The sequence below is a fragment of the Falco naumanni genome, chromosome 3 (assembly GCF_017639655.2).
Source record: "Falco naumanni isolate bFalNau1 chromosome 3, bFalNau1.pat, whole genome shotgun sequence".
NCBI classification, from domain to species: domain Eukaryota; kingdom Metazoa; phylum Chordata; class Aves; order Falconiformes; family Falconidae; genus Falco; species Falco naumanni.
Window position 1 is genome coordinate 110,984,676 of NC_054056.1, and position 26,229 is coordinate 111,010,904.

Below are 26,229 nucleotides of genomic sequence, written 5' to 3' on the forward strand. Positions count from 1 at the left end.
GCAGAAACAATAGTGGCAAAAACAATTCCTAAATCACCTCATGGAATACCACTTAGAAGATGTCACTATTTTAAAACTTCTTTCTCTCTCTTTTTATTTCAACAAAACCATGAAGAACCACAGCCTCTACTGAAACAGCTCCCATTTTGTGGTTCCAGTCTTCTGGTGCTTTGAGTACGTATCACCTCTTCGCAGAACAAGTTAAATGCGTGCACAAATTGTCACCAAATTACAACGATGCAAGACAGAACAAACTCAGGCCCTCAAAAAACAACTTCCTCATCCCAAGGCAAGGTCATAAAAAAGCTATATTCTTCATACATAAACACAGTGGATCAGATTTACCATCTACCAAGTGTCACAACCCAGCCCAGGTACAACTAGATACCTGCACGGACTAATGGGGAGTTAGCTGGCCCAACCAAGTGGAAGTTCCGCCTTAACCCAAGGCAGTTCAGCAAGGCATCAATGAGCTAAAGCAGCACCGCTGTTAAAAACTATTCCCATTATTAAAACGGTTCCCATTAAAAGACAGATCTTCCCAAAGTCTTTGTAAATTTCCACAGGTCACTCAACAGCAGCAAGATACACTGCAAAAATAATTTCCTACATCACTTCCAAGCTTCTCCCATCCAGTAACTTTCACACGCTCTTACTAGTAGCAGTATGTTACAAACAGTAGATCCTACTTCTGCGAGCCTCTGCCCTGGCACCTCTAAGAGCCACCAAGTCAGGGACCTGAGGTGCGGCATGACCTGCACCCACACACAGAAAAGCACCACCTGACCCTCCCCGTGTGCTGGGCTCCGCTTTCCCTCCCCCTGGGGACTGAGCAGCCACCCAACACAACCCCTTTCTTGCAACCCCATTCTCGGAGGGCAGCGTTTCCAGTTTCACAAGTGCAAGCATCTTAGCAGCAAGTTAAACCAGTGTAAAGATACACAAAAAGTGCAGGGCTGCTCGGCGGATGGGTATTGTCTCCTGAATGCTGTTTCTGCACCAGGCATCATCACGTGGCAGATTAAAGCAGCTAACAGCCAGAAGTGGGATCTCTGAATTACTTTATTATGCTAACATTACAAGGCAGCCGTTTGGATGAAATTTCATAAAAGGTATTTTCACTTAAGAATGTCACTTCCACTTTGCTTAAAAGAGAGTGCATTACATTTTCTCTTTGTTCTTTGCAGATTCTAATCTGATTCCTGCAGTCAATAATTACTTATTTTAATGAAAGCACTCCAAAGCAGTTATGAATAGGGAAAAATGCTCATACATCTGCTACGGCACTAACAAGCGGACAGGATTTCTGAAGATTTCCAGTTGAAACAGTTTGAGGGGTATTTCAGAGAAATACTGCGCAGAGCTCCTATCACAAGCCTGATTTTTAAAATCTGTTGCAATGAACCCGACAGTTTACTTTTCTGTTATATGACCAACTCAACGCTTCAGAGAGAACCACATAGAAACTCCTGACTTACTTTGTTACAGACCGAACCAGCAACAACTTGTTATCAGATTACTGCTGATACATTTATTTAAACCCAAAAATAAATGAAAGTTGAGTTATTCAGCCTGAATCCCAATGTAGTGCTTTGATCACCATATTAGAAGTCCGGGCTTCTTTCCCACTTTCCCAGAATTTTTACTGAAATTTTACATTAACAATGCATCTTCCAAAACACTTTTGGTCATAAACCACAGACAATCCTGCTCCCTGTTCTAGCACAAAAGAGGAAATAAGATTGTTTGCTGATCCTCTAAGAGGACTTTCAAAATTAGAAGTTCAAGCCCTGTCTTCTCAGCTAGACATTCAGTAGGGCAATCGCATCGCAAGAGTCAAAATGAAAGATGTACTTGAGAAAGGAAGGGATTTTTCAACAGTTCTCCTAATGCTTTTTTTGTTTTCCTTGTTGCCTTCTGATAGCAATCAGCTTTCAACCTCTGTAGTGACATCACCCCCTGACTTCTTCAAACACTCAAAACCAATTAGTTCTTTAACAAGGTTCAAGAGCTCAGCTCACAAAGATTTCGGATACCCACAGAAATACTCTAGGAAAACCTGCAATGTCAGAGTAGACCTGTCTAACATGAGAGGGTTTTTTTTTATTTTTTTAAGGAAGACACAATCATTTTACTTTGATGCCAAGCAAACGTAAATGATCAAAAAAAAGCTTTACTGATTAAAATACACTTTTTCAAGTTAGCTTAAAAATACAAGAAAGAAGTTTGCAATAGAAGAACTAAATACAGTTTGAAATGTCTATCTTTCCCATGTAGAAAAGGCTTTCAGACTAGAAGATGAAAAAGTAGAGTAAGAAATTTCCCCTTCAAATCTTTTTTTCAGGTTCAGTACACAGAAAAAGCAACAAAAAAGGAAACTGCCCTAATGCAAGATCACTTAACTAACCCTATAAACCAAACACATTAAACATATCAGGACCACCTTGCTCTCCACCTTCTCCCCTTCACAGGTGCTTTTTTGGGTGTATCCTTTCAGCTTTGCTCCATATCCAGCAACCATCCACCTCCCACTTCTTCCCTTTTACGCCAAGGCTTCTGCACCTCCACAGTAATTGCTCGATTTCTGAGGATCCTTTATGATTTCTGTGGTTTACCCAAGCTTGTTCTTCCCATGTAGGGTCACCAATTTTATCCCACACTGTTTTTCTCATGACCTCCTTTCACCCCTCTATGTCAAGGTACCCCTCTGTGCTTCCCAGACTGCTAGCATCTGAGACATCCCATTCCTCCTTCTTTCTTAAATAATTAAATAGGGAACCAAAAGGCGGGAGGGGGGATGAATGGGGAGGACAAAGCCTGTATCTCATGTTACAGGGAGGGTGCAGAGCAGGCTGGAGGACTCTGGAGGACTCAAAGGGCATCATGTGCTGCTCCTGAACTAAGTCTTTGATCAACAATCATAACAGAAAAGAAAACTGCACTATTACCACAGGCAGAAGGAGAGTGCATTCCTCAATCTCTATCATTGTGTTTCTTCAGTGATACCAAAAATCAATATATTCTTCAAAACCTGGTATCAGAAATGTTGGAACCAATCAAACATAGAATTAAGATTGTTTTGTAACAGACAGATACATTAATATTGAGAAATACTGTTTTGTCCAACTCTCTTAAGAGCGCTTTTCAGGAAAAGAAAAATCCGTCTCATTACAGAAAGAAAAGCATGTTTACAGATGCCTCAAAAAATATGTTTCTGGGTTGTTTTTGAGCGACCCCTGGCTTCCCTGCAGTCAGTCACTTAAGGGACTGATTCTGTGCCAGAAAAGTAAGGGCTTTTTTTTTTTTTTTAAGAGGGTAATAGTATCAATTTAACAATTTATTCAACAAAAACTATTTTCTGGGCTTAGCCTTAATATATGGGAAACTTCAAATCAAACTGCAGTGCAACCGGCTGCCTAGAAAGCCACTTATATGTCACTTTTAGGCAATGTAAGGGAAAATATTTTACCACTGTTCTACACAACGTACACATCTCCCAGACTTTTAAATCATCACAGCTACAGTAACCTTACTGAATTACACCACCAGCGTTTCCAGAGAACACGCTGAGGACAGGCAAAATTTGAAAGACCACAAAATAGCCACCAAACTTTGTTATACTTTCAACTTTCAAGGTATCAGGACACAAAACATGGGAACAGAAGAGTTTGCTCCACGCTGCAGATAGAGCTGCTGTTCTCTCCAGGTAAAGAGACTGACAGTAACCATGACCGAGTTTATTCTGAGGCAAAGATAACTAGGTCAACCACCACATGCACATCAGCATAAAAAGGAGAAAGATGGCTGGACCATATTTTGGGGTGCTTTTTATAGGGGAGGCAGCATAAGGGGTAAGGGTATACTATAAACAGGATGATAATTAATGCCCTTGTTCATGGTAGGGCCTGGATTTATCCTCTCTGTGGTAAGCAGACACCATCGTTCAGCTAGTCCCATACTGATTTCAGTGGGATGGAATCCAGTTGTCTCATGTCTGAAGCCAAGCTCCTTTCTTAAAAACCACAATCAAAGTGAAGTACTAAACTACAAGTTTAGATGTTTTCAACCAACCAAGCCATTTCTAAGATGGAAATGTGATACTCTATAATCATCCTTACATGCTTGGGCTTCTGCAGCCCTCAGCATGTTTGGTGACTCATGGTGGGTTTCCAACCACTCAAATTTACATCAGCCTTGCTTTTCTTTATCTCTGTGTTCCTTGCCAATGCGCACAACATTACCCCTAAATCGTCCTTTTTTCTTCTCAAGGTCAGTTGTAGAATTGATTGTAAAATGAGCTGTTTGTAAACGCACAGGTCACACTGCAAATGCGAGAGTTAACATCCACATGAGAAGACCTTCAGAAGGGAACCAGAACACAACAGAGAATGCCATGAAGATGATCAAGTACCAACAGGCAGCTACCTATATCCAAAGCCCACCTGCTAAATGTCCTCCTTGTCATCATTTTTGAAAAGTGTTATCTCAGGCACATTCACACCGCTTAGCTGCACTTTTCCATGTGCATCAGTGCATGATGTAAGCTGCAGCTTACATCTCTTCTACCACCTCCCTCCTTGGTGGTCTTTTCCATTCCCGTCCTTGGCACATATCAGATCCAAGGCGTAACAGACCGAGGCATTTTTAAAGCCAGGCTTTATGCTTGTTTTCACTGGCACAGTTCACAAGATTTTGGAATAATTTTGGAATTTTTTTAAATACATGATTTCAGATGATCAGAGGCAACTTCTGGGCAACAGCATACCCTGCCAGATGCATCCTTGTCTGTTGTATCGACCCTTCAACCCACAACTGTGACCTTAAGCTTCCCTTGGTACAAGAGCATTAAACAACACTGTCCTGTTCCCAAGCCTCTCCAAGGGCAAAGGCTATGGTACCTCTTTGCGAAAAAAAAGTGCTACTTTGTAACCCAGCTACCTTCTACATTAGGCGAACCCTTTCCACTCCCTACAGCTTCAACCTTGCACATCCATAGTGCCCTTGTGCTAGGCAGCTAACTGAAGCTGCCTAGATCTATTTCTTGAGCATTAAAAAGTGGGGTTTGGTCACCTTAGTTGTCAGTGTAAATACCCAAAACAGTGCACAGAGGTAGTCAAATCTTTCAGCTTAACCCCACAGAAGGCTCAGAGACGGTGAAGAACCTGTACAAACCTAAGAGCTCTCCACAGGGTAAGAGAGAAACTCATAATTTAATCTTATTTTATTTCTCCAACAATTTTCCCCTACTGAACAGACTGTTCAATGTGGATGGAGAAACTTAAGGAAACTCTACAAATGTTACCCACAATCTGCACAAAAAGAAAAATCCAGCTGGGAAATATGAAACCAATGTAAAGAAAGGCTGATAAAAGAGCATTGCTATAGCTGAAGGAAAAAAACAAACCAACAGACAGTAACACCGGTGTCAGATAGACATCTTTCGTTACTTAAGAACTTCACAGGTTATGACAGATTTTCTCTTGTACAAAAAGGACTGTGTCTCCTTGGTTTTACTGCACTTTTTTGCTAATACAGTACAATCTCTACCATGTAGAAGCCCTATCCACTGAATGTCAGGATAATGATCTTTTGTGTACGGACTGTTTATATAAACAGTTATGGAAGAGCATGTCTCTTCACCTTGCGAAGTGGAGAGAGGAGGTGACCTCCTGAACAAAAAATGCAATTGATCACAACGAGACATTGATTTTTGTCATTTTCACGGGCTACAATTCAGCATGTGAACGAAGGTTTGCACATCAGACTGCAGCAATCTGTGCGCACAAGTGCACAGCTTAACTCGAACCAGGCAATCTCTAGCTCAAATCAGAAAAAGCCCCACAGAGAGCAGAGACCCCATGGCTCGCCACTTCATTTCAGATGGCCTGTGGCCACACACTAGTTCTTCTTCCTGCTTTGTTATTGCACAGTGCTCAAATGAGTCTTTCAAAGCTGTCTGAAGGTCTAATTCACCCTCCAGCAAGGGAAAAAAAAAAAAAGGTCTTTTTCCTTCCTATAGACTCATCTTGGGAAGATGAAGGGGCTTTTCAGAGAAAACACATGCAAATGAAAACAAAAATGCTGGCAGACGATGCACCAAAAAGCAGTGTTCCTAGAACAGCGGAGAAATACTTTTAACAAGTTTTGGAGATCTGCTTCATTCTCCCTGCGACTATTTTACATACCGATATCCAGATTTTCATAGCTTCCATTTAATGTTTTAAGACCTCTTCTATACAAAGTGCTTTTTTTAGGACGAGAGCAGGAAGAGCAGGAATTACACTTTAACAGAGCATGAAAACAGAAATAAAAAGCCAGAATAACTGAAATCTAAGTCCGTGCCAGGTATTTTCTTGGATGATACCAAACTGCTGCCAAACAGCTGTGGGTCTAGAAATCAGATGACAAATGGTATTAGCAGTCAAAAATCTGCTAAATTGAACTTTTGGACTCCATTTGCTTTTAAAAGGAAAGACTGACAGACATCAAAAGGAAATAGCTGAAACTGCTTGCAAGAGATGGACATCTTTTCAAATAAAAGTAACAGCCTGGCTATGAATCAACAGTCCATTTAGGCAGGTAGACAATAGCTATAAAAGTAATTTAATTCCTTCTCAACTTAAATAGGTTGTCTGTGGTTTTTCTAGTATTAAACTGCTGGAATTTGTGAATAAGGCAGGCGGAGAGCGTAGCACAACCAGTAAGTTTTGTGCAGCTCACTTTACAGTCAAAGCCTAACTCATGTTAAGAAAACATGTGCTGGTGAAAGACAAGTGGCTTGAGTTTCGGAGTCCAAATTCCTGCCCTCCTTTAAATGCCTTTGCAGGACTGGGAGCAACAGACCTTACAGAAAGGAGCCAAAGCTTACCTATAAGTGAGGCAGAAGAACACGCAGAGACGTTCAGCACCATTTGCAAAAGCTCTGACTGAACAGCACTAAGCTGGTGGCAGTACTTAAGCAACTGACTGAAAAATCTGCCTTTTGATTTTGCACATTTGATTTGCACACAGAACTTTCTGTTCTGAATTCACTGAGTTAGCAGTGACATTGAATGAAGGTGTGGAGAAAATAACATGAAAACAAGCCTTCATATCTGACAAGACATTAGCAATATATACCACCACTGATGACAAAACCTTCACAAGATGATAGATCTCTACATTTTTTATATGAAGTTATCATTAAGTAGGGCTTAGGTATCATTCTAAACTCATGGAAGTCAACAGGAATTGACCCTCTTGACCCTCCATGTATTATTTATTCTCCTACCAATCAACCAAATGAGAAGAAAAATACTATTACAGAGCAGGCAGAAAGAGCAAGTTTTTTCATGGTTTAATAAAACTTTGACCTGCTCTACCTCCCCATTTGTCTCACTGAAAACAGCCCCCTGATGACAGAGGGTAAGATGCCTACTGCAGCACATACACACAGCAGGCTACCAACAAGTACCTGATGTGATGCAAACCATAATATAAACTTACGTGTTTGTGCAGCCATTGCATATATGCAGCCACTGCATACATTGCAGTGTGCTTGTGTAGCTGTTGTAAACATGATAGTGTACTCCATTACACAGACCTTTCTGAGCAGCTCCCCTTTTAATGATATCATGTTGATCACACCACCTCAGGCTGAAATATTTGCTAAGATCTGAAAATACACACCTTTAAAATCCCACGTGTTTTCAGTTGTGAGCACAAAATTCAGGCAAACATTCTTTGTTGTTGTTATTATTAGCAGTCCCACAAGTTCTGCAGTACGGAGAAATTCAGAAGCAAAGTTGGTTCACTGACCAATGGCATTTGTTTACTTCTCATATCATTACACCTGTTTTTCCTCTAACGTATTAAAAAAACAAATAAAAAATTACGGTAATTGGTCTTTGGCAGTCAACTGTTGATCTATATAACTGACTATCCTTTAGCAATAGCAATCACCAGAAATAAATTCTACTAGATTTCCAATTAAAAGTCTGCTGTGTTTTTACAGATCTTTGTCTTCTGCTCTCTAGTAATAGATGTAAAATGGAAGCTGCAATTAAGGCTTGGAGACAGGAACTCACTTTGAACTGCATTTTGAAAACATTATCTGATGTGTGTAAGCATAACACGCTAATTATGGAGGTAAGTATCTATGTATAGACATCTGCCATGCATTCTTAGCAATGGCGTTCTCTGCTCTCTGCACCACCACTGAAGGAGCTGGTGGAGGGAATCTTCCCCATCTCCCCAGTAGCATAGGAAGGCATGAAAAACACCGTGATTCATCAGCACGCTGTTAGAATTTATTTACTGTAAAAGCAGAGCAATTACACAAACAGCAGTTTCCGCAATGACCATAGAGCAGCTCCTGCAAAGTGGTTATTGGGGCTGCTCTAGAGCACTGGGTGCCTGCGGAGAGGAACTGTGCAACCACAGCTGGGTTGCAGACAAGACCAGGATAAATGTAGTTCGAGGAGCTAGTGTAATAACTAAGGACTTGGCCTAAATGTTCACGTACAATATTTATATATGTTTTATGGTACTAATTAACGACAATTTGTGCGTACCATTGTTTGGTGGGTTTGGGGTTTTTTTAAGTCAATGGCTCACACTTATTTATACTATGAGGCATGACAGGCCAAAGACCAAGGCTGCTGAGCTGTCCAGGATGGCATATGGGCCCTTGATACACATTCTTTGTATCCAAATGTATCCAAGTTTTTCATTTAAGAAATCAGTCATGACAGCTTTTGTCTTTATAAGCAAACACTTTAGGGCTACTGTTTGCTTCTAATGTTCTTACTTTGTCTCTCTGCCTCCACCTACAACTTCTGTCCATGGTAGATGACATCTGAACAAGAGTGCTTTCTAAGCATATAATGAATTATGTCTGTCTGTATTTAATTAACCATGAATTCAGTGTGCCCTGCTATTTTCTCACTATAACATGCAGCAACATCCACTTCCTGCTGACCAACCTAACGGCACAGAGCAACTGCACCGGTTCCGAAATGAGTTATACTGTACTGAGAAAAAAATGACATGCAAAAACCTAGACAAACAAGTCACAGACAGCAACTGACCCAGATATTAAAGCGTCTGTGTCTGCAAACAGAATTTGAAAAAAACTCGATAGTCATTATTGATTAATACTGCACAAACATCAACTAGTTGCCTCAGGGAACCCTCATGGACTTTGAGGGAGATAAACTATCTAATTACTGCAAGTTTAACAAACTACAACTGAATGTGCTGCTAAAGTAAACAAACACAAATAGATTTAAAAATCGATGCATAAATAACTGAATATGCCTTTTAAGAACAGATAGCTGAGCATTCAGTGTAATGAAGTGGCTAGGAGCTCTGCAAGCAACCTCGTCAGGGAAGCGACAACTTTTCCTGTTTAACACCTTTTTTTAAAATCAGAGAAATGTTGCTTTCTCATCAAAGTTATTCCATGTTTGTTGCTTCAGCTGAAGAGAGAAAGGAAGCCAGCCACAAAAACAGCTCCTAATTACCATCATCCTCCCTCTGATGTGGATGTGGCTGGTACAGCACTACATGTCTACGTGGCTGGTACATAAGGTTTTATACATATGCACATAAATCTAACAGATGGTTACAATTACTGGTGGGCAAGCTGCAGTCCTAACTTGAGAGTGAGCAAAAATAGGTTATGTTCTCTCTCTCCCTCCCTGGCCACCACACCCAACTGCTGGACAACCTGAGGACCACTCTCTTCATCAGGGAAGGGTGGCCAAGGGGCTGCCACAGCCCACCCCATGCAGCATGCCTCTCTAGGCATGGGTACACGTTCTCCACCTAAACAAGGTGGGCACGTGTCAAATCATCACCACTTCAAAGGGGAATGTGCCTACCTGGTACTTTAGAGCTTAATTCAAAATGAAAAACATAATCAGATTTGCTTTGAAACTTGTTTATTGCTTGAACTCAGGCAACCTAGGGTGGATCTGATGATGAAAACCTCCATATTGACCTGCACAATGTATACTGCAGTTATTTCCACCCTGCCCTTCACCTCAGCAAAAGCTGCTCTCTAATCCTCGTCTGCTCTTTTGAAATTCGCTTGCCTACATCAGTAACTAACCGCTGGCCACAGAGACTCAAACACCATCCATTGGTGTGTCCTGCAGCACAACCCACACCGTGTGGTTTTTACAGCATCCTCTCCAAGGCTAAGCCAGTCTCCTCTGCAATGTGTACTTAACTAAAAGTAAACCGGGATCAACAGCTTTGAGAACAACTTGCCTTTGAACAGGGACAAGAATGGCCACTGCAGCCCTTCCCCTCACCACACTGCGTGCCCTGTGCTGGCCTTGCTTCAGAGGCAACGAAATCCCTCATTCTCATTCACCAAAGGCTCCATTTTCAAATGTGGACGCCTTCCACTTTTAGCACTACTGTTTATCTTTCCATATTCTGCCACATACCAGCCTAGCACACAAGCTAATCTGAGCATTCAAAGATGGGTGTTAAACCTTGTATGCCAATGTCCAGGAGCTGGACCCCCCCTACGAAGTTATTCCTGATGGAGTAAAATGGAGAAGGAAGTAGCAATGAAAACTTTTGCACCACAGGATCACTGCCATCCTAACTCTTCTCCTCCCCTGGACAACAAAAGTAGTGATAGCCCAGAAGGAAACTTTTAGATAAAAGCAGTATTGATCAAGAAACCTGAAAAAATATCAGACAGGAGCCTGCTTTAAGTAATCCACAAAGAGCTTGTACATCCCATGCTTCTCCCAGGCCAAAAAGGGAAAGCATGCCTGTTTTTCTTTCACAGAAATTCAGACAAAAAGTATCACAAACAGGCGTCAGCAGACTTGACATTGATACAAAAAGATAGTTGCACACAGAGACGAACAATTTTTGTCATTCACCTTCTCCCTAACAGCACAGATTAAGCCAAGAGCTTCAACTCATTGAGTACAGAGCCAGGCATCACTCACACTGCAAACACGGTCTGTATGCTAAACCAGTATTCCTCCATCCCCAAGAAACAGCAAGAAAATACAGAAAATTCTCTGCTGACCCTTTACAGTTGCAGTTGTTGGCAGCAGCAAAGAAAGTCACTGACATGGTTGACACAACTTGGCATTCGTAGCAAGTATCTTTACAGTACTAATTAGGAAGTAGTGAAGAGTTTGGGAACATGGGTATGATTATGCGAGACAAAAATGTTACTAAGTAAAGGAAGATTAAACTGAACTCAAACATCTGAAGGTATTTACTTAAATGCTCACTGCTGGAGAAACAGCTCCTTGAATACAGACAAACACACAAGTTAACAGTGGAAGATTTGCAAAAATAATTCTCTTCCTGACAAAGCAACTGTTTAAATTTCCTTTTAATTGTTTCTTACATATTTTTGAAATTATATACACTTTACACTACAATTTAGTATACTACGATTCATATAATTTTGCGTGTGTGTGTGAAGAAGCAAGCCCCAAAACTTATGTCCTAATTAAGCACATTCCTCATTAAGGGTACAAAGGTGCTTCCCAGTCTCACTGCCCCTGAAAAAAACTAACAAAAAGCTGCCAGACTCAAGAACCACACTAATATGTTTGTAGTATTACAAGTATTACTCAAAAAATGCCAGCATACACATCTGCGTATCTTTTTCCTCTACTCAGGATGTGGACACAGAGCTGAAGTAAAAAGGGACCTGGTAAGCTAAAAGCCAGGACGTGGCAATTATACAGTGGTTTATATTCAGGGATGGCAAGAAGCCTTTCAGTGGGATGATCAGCCCCTAAACTCAGAGGGGAGAGGGGCACACACCTTCCCCATTTATCCTTAATGCAGAAAGGACAGTTACAGCCAAGGTGCCAAGGACACAAGAGACAGTATGTGCACTACACTGATGAAGCAATTCCTAGCCAAGGGAGGGGATTTTTTGGAGGGAAGGGAAAAGGCTAAAGTACAACCTGAGAAGTTTTGATTGCTCCTGGCACAAACTCCAGTGCCTTCTACTGTCCTGTACAAGAACCAACCTGGTCCTGAAACAGAATGAGCAGGAACCTAACTTCTTCACCTGCAAGTGTGCCTTCAACAAAAGTAACCTTAATGCACCTTTCAGTCCTTTTATTATTTTTTTTTAACATCAAACATTAAAATATTGAACTGTTCAACACAGTTAAGAGATTTTGGCTTGAAAAAACGGTTCATATTGCAACGACAACACATCCTCCTATAAGACATGCTCATATATCTATGAAGTTTCATAAAATTAACCAAGCTATTTAATCAGCTTTTCATGGGGTTTCTGTTTCTGGAGCCCTGTCCTGCTAAACCACTACTACTGGCACAGCAGGAGTGGGGTACCAATGAGGAGAAAAGATGCTTCTTACATCAGGTCCTGCTTACATGCAGAGGACAGAGAAGCTTTCATACACATTTCAAAACACTCCTTTTTCCCAACCACCTTCTGCATCATTTTTAAGATGAGGTGGGCTCAAAAGAGTAGGCAGTAAAATCAGCAGAACCGAAGGGACAATGAGTATTCAGCAGCAACTGAAAATCTGTCATCATTAACAGCACACAAACCTGTTTGTCTAGAAACGTATACTGCAGTAAGCACCAAGTATCAGAATACCCTGAACTTGCCTTGACAAGCTAAGGAATAAGCTAAAACATGTCTCCTCAGAACAAAGCTATTCTTTCCCTCTTCAAAAAAATCACTCCCTTTTACACACATGCTTTTTAAAAGGGGGAAGTATCCTCCATCTGAGTACACATAATGGCTCAGAAAACTATTTTTTTTTAATTTTGACTCACATTGAGTATTACATTCCAATCTAGTAACACCGATGGAAAACTAAACTCTTATCAAGTAGCTGTTTTTCCCTACACGTGCAGGATTGTTCATATATGCTATTCATCTTTTGTTTACTCATTTTTCTGAAAGGCAAAGTAGTTCATTTGTTTTCAGAAAAATAAATACATAAAGACTTTTATAAAGAGAGTATCATCAATTTAGGATTCCCTGTAACAGCCACTTTAAAGGTAATGAGCAAAGGAATATAATTTCCTTGTATGCTTTTTTGCTTTTTATCATAAATTTCTGAACACAGAGGAAGTTTATTCATACATTAAGATATGCTCATGTTTAAAAATAGAAAGCCAAACTTAATAGATGAAGCATGGAATGAAGCATGTATATGGCCAAATCAAGGGCCTATACAGGTGATGCAAAGAAAAACTATGTTCTGCAGTTATTAATTAAAAAAAACAAACAGAAACCCCACCCCACCCCAAAAATACCAACCACTGAACCACTCAAATATTAGATTTCATAATCTGTAACAGCCACTAATACTCCTTTGTATCTTTCTCACATTTAGGGTAGTTCTAGATCCAGGAAAGATTCCCATCTAGTCAGTTCAAGGTTAATTAAAATATTTAAAGAGCAAGTAATTTAATCACAAAAACCTTCCTTAAAAAGCTGAGAAAAAAGAATTTTGTGTGGATTAATTCCTAGTTTTGAAACAGATGAACAGCTGCCTGTTCTCATACAGCCCAGACTCCAACTATCTGTATTTAACGGCACACATCCTCAGCTTGATGATCATAATACTTTTTTTGTAATAACCTTTCCACTACAATAGAAAAGAGGAAGCTGATCAGCATTGGATCTTGGCCTGCCAAGATCTCAAACAGCAGGCACAGACTAAACACCACCACATCCTCTCCGGTGACACACAGAGCACATATTGCTGGGGCAAAGGGAAAGAGTCTAAAGGAAAAGAGAAAAATGAGAGCCCTTTACACAAGACTGCCACTGGACGTGTAAAAGTAGCAAGGTTTTCAAGGTTTCCATGGGACTGCCTGGTCAGCCCTGAGCTCCCTGTTGGTGAGAAGTCACTAGATGAGGCATGCTCACACAAAGAACTGGAGAACATTAGGAGAGATACCACAGAACAGCAAAACACACACAGAATTTATACATTCAAAAACATTCCCTCTGGATATTTTTCTTCATTTTAGAAGAAACTTACATAGATTTTATCTTGCTGATATCGTTGGAATAAGTTGTGCATAATGGAGCCTTCATGGAGATCTACGAGTGCTGCCATGTCTTCCACACTTTCCACGCTTGTTTGATGCATAGGCGTTACTTTTTGGTGTGTGATCGTGCTCTGTTTATAAGTGAATACCTGAAAGAGGGGAAACAAAGAAAATACAATAATCAGAGCACACATTCAAAAACTCCTAGCTGAGAATGGCGCTTTCACACCCATTCATATTCCCTATCCAGTTTAACAATGTGCAGACTTACTTGTGAAATACAATAGCCTGCCAGTCATACCTTCTTCTAAAGCTTCTCTGAAAGTAACCGAAGCCCCAAATACGTATGCCAGGGGTCATATGAAATTATCCCATACTGACGATGCATGGAGGACTATAAGGTCTTTTCCTTTTTAAGGGCAAATGTAATTGCATTTCACACTGGACTACTATTAGATGTCATCAGGAGAAAAATAAACCAAGCAATAATCATTCCCAAAAAGTCCAAAACCAGCCAACTGGAAAAAAAAAAAAATGACTAAACCCACACCCTTAGAGTAAACCCCAGTTATACTCAAATTACTCTGGAAGAAAATATTTTACAGTGCAAAACAGCAAATGAAAGTTATTGCTCTAACAGGCTGCAAATGTTTTGTATGTTTGATCTGAAATCCACTTAAACTTTGCATTCAGTTCTCAGGCCAGGACTGCTGTTGGGTTAGGTCATTACTCCTAATGTAATGTAGCACGCTAAGTTCAGTGTGCTGCAGATATTTGGAAATGAATAGGTGAACTGATTTCTAATTAATGAACTTTCAGGACAAATTTCTGAAGCCTGTTCCAAACAGACAGTAAAAGCTCTAAAGAAGAGATAATTTAAATAGTCACAAAACACTTCTACATATCTTCTGTAAAACTGTCACAAGTAAGCTCAAAAGATGTACACATCCCCCATCTAGTTAAAACTTTTCTGAATACTAATGACATCACTAAAGACTATAAAACAATAGCTTTGGAATTCAGATTCCCATTTCCTTTTAATTTACATCTTGGCAGCTTATCCTTATAGACATATACTGGCATCTCACAGCCAATGCCACGCGGACATCATTAGTTCCTGCTAACAGCACTGTTTCAGCATAAGAAAGTCAAACATGGGGTGAATGCAAATACTTTAATGATGTGGATCATTTAAGAAAAAACAAACAAACAAAAACAACACCACCAAAACACCCAAACCTTTTAAGATCCTTTGCAATAATATTTACAAAGCAGATGGAGTAAGTGCAGTAATGGGCAGCCCGAGTGCACCACAGGGCTGCCGTTGCGGGCTGGGGATCGCGCAGCACTGCCCGATGGACGGGCAGCCTGCGGGGCTGTGCCTGCACAGAAGGAGAAAAAACCCTTGGAGGTTTTCTGCATAAAAACATATGTATGCTCCTGGTAATGAAAGACTGAACCAGTGCCATTGTAGGAGGCCACTCAGGAAAACAGTGATGTTGTCTGTCTTGCTGAGACAAGTGAGAAAAAGAAGCTGAAGAAGCAAGAGGCTGCAGGCAGACCGGACTTAACACCGAAGCTCTGTACTCGGATATCCCACCAGCTGACAGAGAATTGCCTGATGATATCTGTTATTAAAATCTTATCCCAGGCATAACAACTGCCGGCACAGGCCACTACACCATTACAGCTGTCACTGGCACTAGCACAAAGCATACTGGGGGAAGGCTGGGCGAGAAAGGAGGTCCAGGAAACAAATTTCTAACAGGTGCTGGAAAGCAGCACAGATGTCAACAGGATATGTGAGTAAACCATCAGAAAGCTCCTACAGATCCAGAGCATCCAAAGCACAATCCCTGCAGGAAAAAGACACTGAGAGACCTGAGCCTTATTTTGTGGCAAGCAACCATCAAGATGACAGGACAAGCATTTGTACAGGGCAGAGAGATGCTGACTAGGATGGAGAAAGCAGCCACTTGCCCATGATCCAGGGGTATGCGGTCCAGATATCTAAGAGACAGAACAAATGTGACCAGCATCTACTGATAGCAAAACTGTTGGGACTGAAAACAGTGTTAGTAGTCCTAAGACTAACCACACAAAGTGCAAGTGGAATTAGAGGTAATTACATATGAAGAGCAATAAACCGCAGTTCCTAGTCAGAAGAACCATGCTGAAAAACCCAAAGGTCATACTGCAAAATAAAAATATAAACTGGAAGACCTGGAAACAAAAGGGATTTAAGGAGAGCAAAGCCTAGAAAAGTAAGTAACTCAGAGGCCATGTATCAGCTTGGAATTAAAACAGAAAAATAGACTCGGTACGAGAATGCGGGTACCAAAAAGGGATGGCACATACCCTATGAGTACATCTTGCGAACGTGGAGAGGAAACAAAGCATTGCTGCTAGGAGGACAATCTTCATATTTGTTCTTTGTGATACACAGGTTAGTACGGTAGGCAGAGCACCCCATACATCACTTAAACATGTTTATTAACATAAAGAGTTCACAGAAATGCACCAAGAAAAACAATGTGCTGACTGACTACCACATGGCAGGACTGTCGAAGATGGTCTCTGCAGATTCATCCTTCCCACTCAAACTCACTATTTTCTTTTCTTCAGGCTAGCTGTTCTCACGCTTCCAGCTCTCCCATACACTGGCTTCTTGTTCGGGTGAGGAGACGGGTCTGTGAGCTGACTCAGAGACAGGCCTGAGTGTTGACCAGCTATAAAACACACCAACCAGTCATAACGTCTGCCACCCAAATCAGAAAAGAGGACAACCCCTTCCCCAACACTGGGGAGTTATTTTTCTTTTAATTTGAATTTTTACTGGAACCATGCATCCCTCAGGTTTCGTAAACCCACTGTAAAATTGGTCAAAAATCATCGAACAAGATCAAAGTCATCAGACAGGGCAGCAGGATCACATGTGCAGACCTCATTTCTTTAAAATGGGGTGTTTGCAGTCCTGCTGCTCAAGCCCTGAAAGGCCTGCTTTGTTTTATTTCATCTTGACTCACGCCTTTATTAGGATAAGGATGTGAAAAATCTATCTTGAACTTTATTGCTACTAATTAAGAAGATCGCGTTATGAAATATCACAGCAGTTGAATCCTCAGGAAATGGGACCGAGCCACTCTGCAGGGTCAGCAGGGAGAGGAGGAAGATGAACAAGTTAGCTCCTGAACTTCAAGAGGAGCCTGCTGGCAGAGCACAGGAGTGTCCATCCTCAAGGATCTTCCAGCATGTCTGGAAGGTCAAGTAAAACATGCAGGAAACTTGGAATAAGATTTAAGACAGCCTGAATTAGAATTCAGCAAAAACTTCTTTCCTCTCAAGATATAAATGGTCCAAGATAACAAACATGCTGAATACATGGAAAACTATAAATTAAACCCTGAAAAGCACGTAAAATAAGAACTCGCAAAGTTATTATGGAAGTGAAAATTAGAGGTCGAGATAGGAAGGCACAATGCAAAGAACAACAACAAAAAGAACAAGCTCAAGATACAGAAGATGAAAAAGCAAACTCGGCTAGATAACAGTAAAGAGCATTTCAGCGGGCAAGGAGAACAACCCTTCAGAACCGCTTACTGTCTGTACCATGGCTTACTACTACTGTCATGAACACACCAAAAAGGGACTCAAATGAGGAGGCAACCTGAAAAGCCAGGGGACCAATCCCCAGGTAACACAGGAAAAAGCTGTAGCAGGCACTCTGCGGTTCGAAAATAACATAGGAAGGAACTATGGGATGGCCAAATGTTAACAGCCTGCTGAAACAGAGAACCCACACCCAAGGGCTGGAGAAGCGTTGTTTAGTGTCAGTCTTGAAGAAGAAAGCAAGTATGACTACAAGAAAGTTAATCACATGCTGCTGAGTCAGATTTCTTTCTCTAGTCAAAAAGGAAAGATTGAAGAGATAGGTACGTGAGGACAGGAATATCTGAATGAACATTAAAACTGGGGTGACATGCAGGAACTGAAAACGAACCATACTGGTGCGTTTTTGCCAACCTGGTTCAAAGCTTTGGTGATATGACTCTATGTCCTGATCCACGTCTGTTCAGAAATCCAACAGGATTATTAGCCCTATTCTGTTCTCTCCAGAGCCAGATAAAATTCATTAGTCTTTCTGTGACGGGAACATACTCAAGAGCAGTGTCAATGTCCACCTGCTCAACAACCACACTACCCACCGCACTTGCCAGATCTGCGTTAGGACACAACATCAAACTCTAGACACTGACAGTGAGATCTACACTCATACTTCCCAAAAATGTTACCCAGATGAGAAAGAAGGACACGTAGAGAAATTGAACTCATCATCTCACAACGAGAACATTAGCCTTGGACATGGAACAACGGAAAAAGAAGTTGGAAGGAAGCCTGCGGCAGCACACCAGCATGTGGGCAGGACTGCACTGCACAGACGGGACAGACCCCCATGTCACCCTCTGAAACACCATCCAGGTCCCCAGCCACTGCTGCAGGGAGCACCTTCTCCTTGCAGAAGATGCCAGTCGGACGCTCTCTCACGCGCTGTAGGAAGCTGGGTAACCTAAAGCAGCATGCACTGAGATTAAAGGTGAAACTGCAGACGGGCATTGGCTAAACAGGTTTTGGGCAGCTGACCTTTTGTGAAGGGGTTTGCTCTGAAACAGTGAAGCATCATATATAAATAAATAAATAAGTTTATATCAGACTCTATTTGGAACGCCAACAACCCCTAAATCACATACTAGGTCAAAGGCATATAATGAAAATGATGACTTCAGAAAAAAAAGTATGATTTCCCCTATTCATAAATACCATTCTTATTCATAAATATTACTGCATGAGCAGTGCAATATTGTACTCCAAAATGTACAACTATTTGTTAGGCGAGTCTGTATCTGTGTATTTGATTAAGAAAAGCATTTTTTTGTATGCCATGCAATTTGGAATAACTAGTATTTTACATGAATATACACTTTTAAATAGACTAGGGAGCATGTAAAGAAAACAACCCACCAACAATTCAGGAGTTTGAGTCATACGATTGCAATTAAATTCATTCCACTGATGCTTTTAAAAGATCATGAAAACTACCAGCATGAAGATCTTAATATTCCCCAGTTCTTTATATTGAAAATTAAATTTTTAATCTGCATAATTAATCTGGCATAAGGAAAGAAAAAATGTTTTTCAGGCATTCCGTTTAAGAAGGGTATCACAAAACAATGTCTAATTAATTTCTGCACTGACAAATTATCTCTAAGCTCAAGATCTCATGGAAATTATGTATTAATAAAAGATTTCATTAGTAATACAATTTATTAACAACAGGAAAGAACGTCAGAGTGGGCTCTCAATGGCAGGACCACACATGCTTTCTCTCCTACTGTGTCATTTTGTGACATGATGCCAAGTGACAAAAACCCCGCTTAAATAAGGTCATTAAACAGTATCAAGAGATTTCACAACAGCCGAGTCAAGTGAGTTTAGCAGAATACTGAATTAAGTGCTTAGGTAAAGCACATCAAAAAACCCACATAATCCCCACTTCTTGCGAAAGCTAGACGTTACATTCAGTCTTTCCAGTCTGTGCGGAGCCCATGTACAACTGAGTATCTCAGGGTGTTTTTCACAAGGAGATGGGTTTTTGGTCTGATGCTGATGATCCACATTGGATGGGAGGAAGGCAGAAGGTACTCCAAAAGCTTCTTGATCAACTTGATTCAGTATTTGAATTACAACAATCTTCATAGTGAGATTTCCATGAGATTTTTATTTAAAGGCAGAAACAGGCTTGTCTGCGTCTCAGAAGACCTGACCCGAGCTAGATCGTTACTGAATCTGCTCTCTGAAAACGTGCAAGGGTGTCTACTGAGAAGTTTATATATTGTGAGCATTTTTTAAAACAGCCCTTTTATACAGTGACCTGAATGCGCGCCCCTCCCAAACACAACTCCCAGCCAGGGCAGGCTCAGGTCTTTTTCTTTAATCTGAAGACTGAGATTTGAATCAGAGCAAAGGGTGGCAGCAGGCACTGGCTTCCCACCCCTGCTGCTTCCAGACAGGGATGAGATGCCTGCCCATGGCCTCGAGCTGGACCATCCCTCACGGCCATCGCTGACCACGTGGGCAGCAACCGTTTCAGTCAGTCACATGGCATCAGTTTCACCATCAAAAACACACACCAGACACGGTGGCGTCTGACCGATGCCAAGTACTGCGTGCTGTGGTGCTCAGGAATGCTTACATAGATTAGCATGTCCCTGGCCAGTGTTGTTGCAATAAATCAAGAGGAGTTTTTGGTAGCGCTAACAGGAAAGGAGCAACCAACCTCCATCCGCTGCCCTTTTCTACGGAAAGGACTTTTTTATCAACCTTAGGTGTACTTCACAAACTGCAGGTCTTGCAGAAGATAATACTGCTTTGTACAGGGAAAACAGAAATATCAAAGTCCTGTCACCCACTCGATTTAAGTGAAGTTGCTCAATTCCACATGACCAGAGAGATAATGTAAAATATGGTAGTTTAAACATAAAAATCGGTAAGGCTGGGAAAGTTAAGGCAAAGAGGTATTGTGCAGAAGTCATCTGAGAGACTAAGAGGTTTACAAACAAACAACAAATAATATTATATATACAACCAAACTTTTTTCAATAATGCCTATGATACTAGCCAACCAACTGCTACAGCGTCTGGCCAGCTCACACACACCAGAAAGCAAATTTAATTCTGACCCAACAAGTGAAGCCTATACCCTTGCTGCTGTTGCCCCAGGGACTGCTCTACTTGAGTTTTTCACAGGGTTAATCCCTACGGCTGCTATGGTGATGCCCATGAAAATCCACGACTCAACAGCAACTCCAGAGGACTTGGCTCGTATGTTCAAGGCATCAGCACCCTCAGTTTTCTATGGCATCTTTTTGCTTACGGTCAGTGACCCCACAGTGGAGAGATGAGCACAGCCCAGCAAAGCACACAGGACTGTACAGAGACACATCTGCTTCAAAATACCCATATTTCTTTTTTTCATTCTCTGCTGTTGGTCTGAACTGAGGATCACCATTTGTGTTTCCCTCGTGTTTAGAAGTTAAAAGAATGCAGTAAATCTTATAAAATGTCTTCATACATGAGTCCAAGCAGAAAAAAGAGGCCTTGGGCTCACATTACAAGCTGTGGAATGCGGCGTTCCAGGGTGAAAAATAAATCACAACAAGCCCAAGGACCCAGAGATTAAAAACAAAAATAAAAATCTACGATTTTACTCTTTTTTTTTTTCCTGAAGAGATCTACTGTCTAAGTAAATACTTTAAAAATGGGACAAGGAGGCTGTTATAACTCAAAAGCAATTTAAGACCAAAAGCAGATGAACTACCAGCATTTCAAATTCTATGGTTAATCATGACAAGAGTAAGACCCAAGTAACGCTTCTGTCCAGTAATTTACTATTTCTCTGTTACAGTTGCCCTTAGATATCCATTCCATTGTCCCAAAACAGTATTTCAGGCAACAAGATGTACCAGGGCCCAAGGCTTGCTTTGATGCAGTTTAATTTAATCTTTTTCAAAGCAACCAAAAAAACCCCAAAACCCCCCCAACAAACCAAAAAATCCAACCCCCCAAAAAACACCCAACAAAACCCGCAGTGAAGTTTCTTATCTATTAAACTATGGAGGAAAACAAAATTAATTTTATGTAAGGCATTTATTGATGTCAAGAAAAAAGTATTACCAACTAAACTGGTATAATTACTACTGTGACTAACGCGGGCCTTCAAGCAAATATCCCATACCCACATCAACCGAGAACCAGCTTATTTCCCACCCGTTTTGTAAAATTCCTCCCCATTCAGCCCGGCAATCACCCCACTCCCCAGCCTCCCTTCCCAGTTAGATAGTAATCGGCCTCTAACGCAAAACATCTAAATGTCCACTCTGTACGTTAACCGTACCTACCAAATCAGTCGGGTAACGCACGGCCCATACATTGTGTATAATGCTCTATTTCGTCCTTACCCTCCACTCGCTTTGGTTCCTGCCATTTTCAGTCTTCGTCCCTCCTATCAATCAACCCCCTTCCAAACCCTTCCCCTCAGTCCCCCTTTCCTAACGCTTCCCAGACTTGCCAGCACTTGGGACATCTGAGCTGCTCCCAGGTTCAAGCGTTGGGAGCCTGTCGCGGTGCCTCTCCCCACCCTCTCCCCAGCCTCCAGCAGGGACAGCACCAGCCATAGCTTGCAGCACCTCCTCCTCACGCCTTTCCTACCACACCTTTCAGGCTGTCACACCAACAACTAATAATATCCCTCTTTGCCCCCAGCTCCAGGGTGCGGGGAGGCAGGCTGCCGCGATGGCAATCCTGGCCAGGCCGCAGCAGGGCTCAGCAAACCCACGACTTCACAGCGCTTTGTTGTTCCCCTACGCGCTGACCGCTGTCAGTAAGCTTGTCTGACAAAGACTTCCCACTTAACGCCCATTCCACAAAGAGGTATTTCAAGGAAGTTTATTCCACACACTGGCCTGCTTCTGTTTGTAGACAAGCTCTATCATCAAGTAGGAACAAGCTTCCAATTACAGGTTCAGCACTTATGACCCTTCAATTGTGCTTGCCTGCACAGACAATAAAGAAATTTAATTCAAATTAAGCACATCAGTGTTACCCAGATTATACTACAGTATAATACAGTATATAATAATATAATAATATAATACAGTAAGCCTCTAGGCAGTCCATGCTAATTCTTACAAGAAAAAAAAAAAAAGAAAAGTGCATCTTTAATTTAACTTTCTTTGCAAGCGACACTGCATACCATAGTTATACAGCACCTGAAGACACCACAAAGCTCGATTTTTAAGAAGCTCACCTGCAAACACCATGACTGCACCTCATTCCCACTGTCAGTTGACTGGTTCCCTGTCCACCCTACCCATGCCCAAGGGAGGACCTGATGTTACAGCGAACATGCAAGTGCTGTCAGACAGCCAAGTAGAGCTACTACTGAAAACAGGAAAGTAAACGTTACATGAGATGTCCTGAACACCTCAGCACAATAAAATAACATAAAGAAAGGGGTACTGGCAGGCGTTACTCATGAATCCAGTGCTGAAGGCCAAAAACACTGACTGCACGGAACATTTTTAAAGCTGTTTGTGAAATAAAGACGTAACAACTTGCATGTATGTAGAGGAAGTTCATATACATGCAATCTCAGCTTTCAGATCTCCTGACAACATTTAACTACAAAACTCTCATAAATTAAGTATGCTCCCCTCCCCCCACCCCCCCTTTTTTTTTTTTTTTAAGTTTCACCAAATCTTGGCTTGGTTTCTCCTAGTGTAGTACTACACACCTCACAGCAGCAATATTCAGTCGTACTTAAATAACTTTTCAATCAAACTTTTTCTTCACAATGGCATTGTGTCTGCTTCAGCAGGACCTTCCTGCCTTAATTCCTTAATTTAAAAACCACCTTTTAGATCTTTCCATATTGACAAGTTTACAGAGAAGCAGAATAGACAAAAGGTTAACATGAGAGTGAACTGGTAGAGCTCTGAAATTATCTTTGAGGGACTAATTTCCAAGATCATTTGAGGTAACTCCGGTGAAATTTAGATAGGCATCTACTATAACCTTCGCTTGTTTAAAAAAAAAAAAAAAAGTTTTAGGTTTTTTTCTCTTTATGTTACAAGATACACTGAAACAGCTATCAAACATTGGAACAAGCTGCCCAGGGAAGTGGTTGAGTCACCATCCCAGGAGTTATTTACAGATACGGTACTTAGGGACATGATTTAGTGGTGGACTTAGTGTCAATGGTTAGACTCTATGATCTTAAAGGTTTTTTCCAACCTAAATGATTCTAAAAATAGAAAACCTGAATATGAGAGATTGGTTCAAAGCTCTGTATGAGTTTGCAGAGATCGCAGAGTCACAGCATACCTCAAGTTGGAAGGGACCCATAAGGATAATCGAGTTGCTGCTCACAGGACTACCTAAAACTAAACCATATGACTCACAGCGTCTCTCAGACACTCCTCGAACAGGCTTGGTACCATGACCACCTTCCCTGGGGAGCCTCTTTCAGTGACTGACCACCCTCTCAGTGAAGAACCTTTTCCTTAATGTCCAATCTGAATTCCCCCTGACACAGCTTCAAGCCACTCCCGATCCTGAAAATGTAAGCCTGAATTGAAGCACGAGCTATTCGCTTGAATAGACAACAAAAGCCAGAGTCACTTTATACTCTTTTTTTAACTAACTTCTTTTTTTCCTTACAATATCACAGAACAGTATTTCTACAGTATCACTGATTGCCTTGTAAAGACAATCCAACCCCCCTGCCCCTTGATGGGCAACCTGCATGCCACGCTCCTACCCATACCCCCCCCCCCCAGCACTACTTAGTGTTGCTCGAACCCTGAAAATAGGAACGGGGTAACACGTGATGCCAGCACTGTGCAAACACCTCAGCTTGAACATCAGTCCCTCACTTGCTCTTTTCTAGTTTTTTAAAGGATCAGAGGAGCTCTTCATTAAGCCAGTGTTGTTTTTGCAGGTTGCCTGTGGTGTGAGGTTTTGACACAGTTACATTGCTAACAAGACAGCCAAGAACATAATTTATTTACAGCTCAAAACGTCTTCATTGAAGCAGCCCTTTAATGATGTAACTGTCTATTCAACTCCTGTTTCCCCAAAAATTGTAGGTATATAATGGTAACTTACACCAGGGGGTGGGAGGTAGAAAAAGGAGGAAGTGAAGCCCTGAGTACAGTAAACTCCTCAGGACAACTATCTACGAGAACAAGTAAGTACATGATGACACGTAACACACAATGGAGAATGCTCAAAGCAGAACTGTGGGCAGGTGAACATGAAACATTGGGCATTTTCCCCAAGCCTAAGCATACAGTACAGTTTCTATGGTAGCCTTGTTAACAAGGCTATGCTATTTCAAAGTTAACTTTTATCGTGTGTGCTGATCTCAGAACAATTCATCAGCCTTTCAGGAAAGGACTACCTGAGGAGAAACAGTAGGGCCACTCCCTCTGTCGCTCCAGCTATTAATTCAGTTAAAGAGCAATTGGGATTTTTTTCAGCTCTGACTGAAGGTAACTGGAAGATGCCCTTAGATGACAGTGGAAGGGGTGACCCCTCCTTACCTATGTGCCTGGTTCTGACATGCAGAGGTAATTAGAGTGTAGGCAGCAGCATACCACCACTCCGCAGGTCTCCAAAGCTGCCTTTCAACCTACCCAAGTTAGCGCCAGGTCCCACAACAGCATAGTTTCCCCTGCCCAAGAACACACCTCAAATATCAACAATTTTTTTTTTTTTTTTGCTAATGTGGAAGCAATGTCAGGTAAAAAAATAGGTGCAGGTGATTTATCCACACTCAGAATTAGCCAGTGCCGTTTCTGTGGCATGGGGAACCTGTATCAGCATTGGCAGGAGCAGCCCAGTCTAGGGACAGCAGATGCTTTAGCCTTATTTCACAGTCTAGGCTGGAGTTAAGTCCCAGCTGGGTCCACACAGCACAGGTATAGTTTCCTCCCACCAAAATGTGTGAAGCAGGACCCCAGTACATGCGGTCCAGAGACACAGGATAGCCCATGTGTGTCTAGAAAGGGATCAGTCGTTCACTCAGCCTCACTGCCCTTGTCCCTGGTCCCAGCAGTAAAGCTCACTACAGCCTGTGGCAGCACCATAAAGAAGCAAGAAGGCTGTGACAGAAGGTGGCTTCATGCAGCATGCTGGAAGGATTTACTGGCTTTGACACAGCACAGCAGACATGAAAAGCTGCTCAGCTTCAGCTCTGCACCCCAGTGAACCAGTCTTGCTGGAGGCTGCAACACTGAACCTCAACACCCCAGCCCACAGTGCTGCCGTCTCCGTGGTTAGGTAGGGCTAACACTGCTCGTCCCAGCACAACCTGCACAAACTTGGGGTGCCTCACACTCCTGCTTCTCCCAGAAGATGGGGAGCTGGCTGCAAACCAGATTTTCAGCTTCAGTCTAGAAATAAAAAGAACCAGACATCCCAGCTTCCACATGCTGGAGACAAACCTGCCAATGTATGATTACTGCAGGGATGGCTGCCCAAGTCTGCAAATCCTCTAAAATAATAATTATGCAATAATCCTTCCCGAGGGGCACTGCTCTCGCATGCCCTGCTAGCAGGGCCGTGAGAAAGGACTCTGTGTCTGCAGAGGGA

General features: G+C 41.8%; 1 protein-coding gene across 1 annotated transcript in view; it reads right to left on the reverse strand.

The window, feature by feature from the left end:
* The window catches only part of MYO10 (myosin X), a 167,659-nt gene that overhangs the window by 81,836 nt on the left and 59,594 nt on the right, over positions 1-26,229 (reverse strand). Inside the window, exon 3 of the mRNA XM_040585573.1 lies at positions 14,010-14,168. Within this exon, the coding sequence (XP_040441507.1) occupies positions 14,010-14,168 (159 nt within the window). The remainder of the gene's footprint in view (positions 1-14,009; positions 14,169-26,229) is intronic.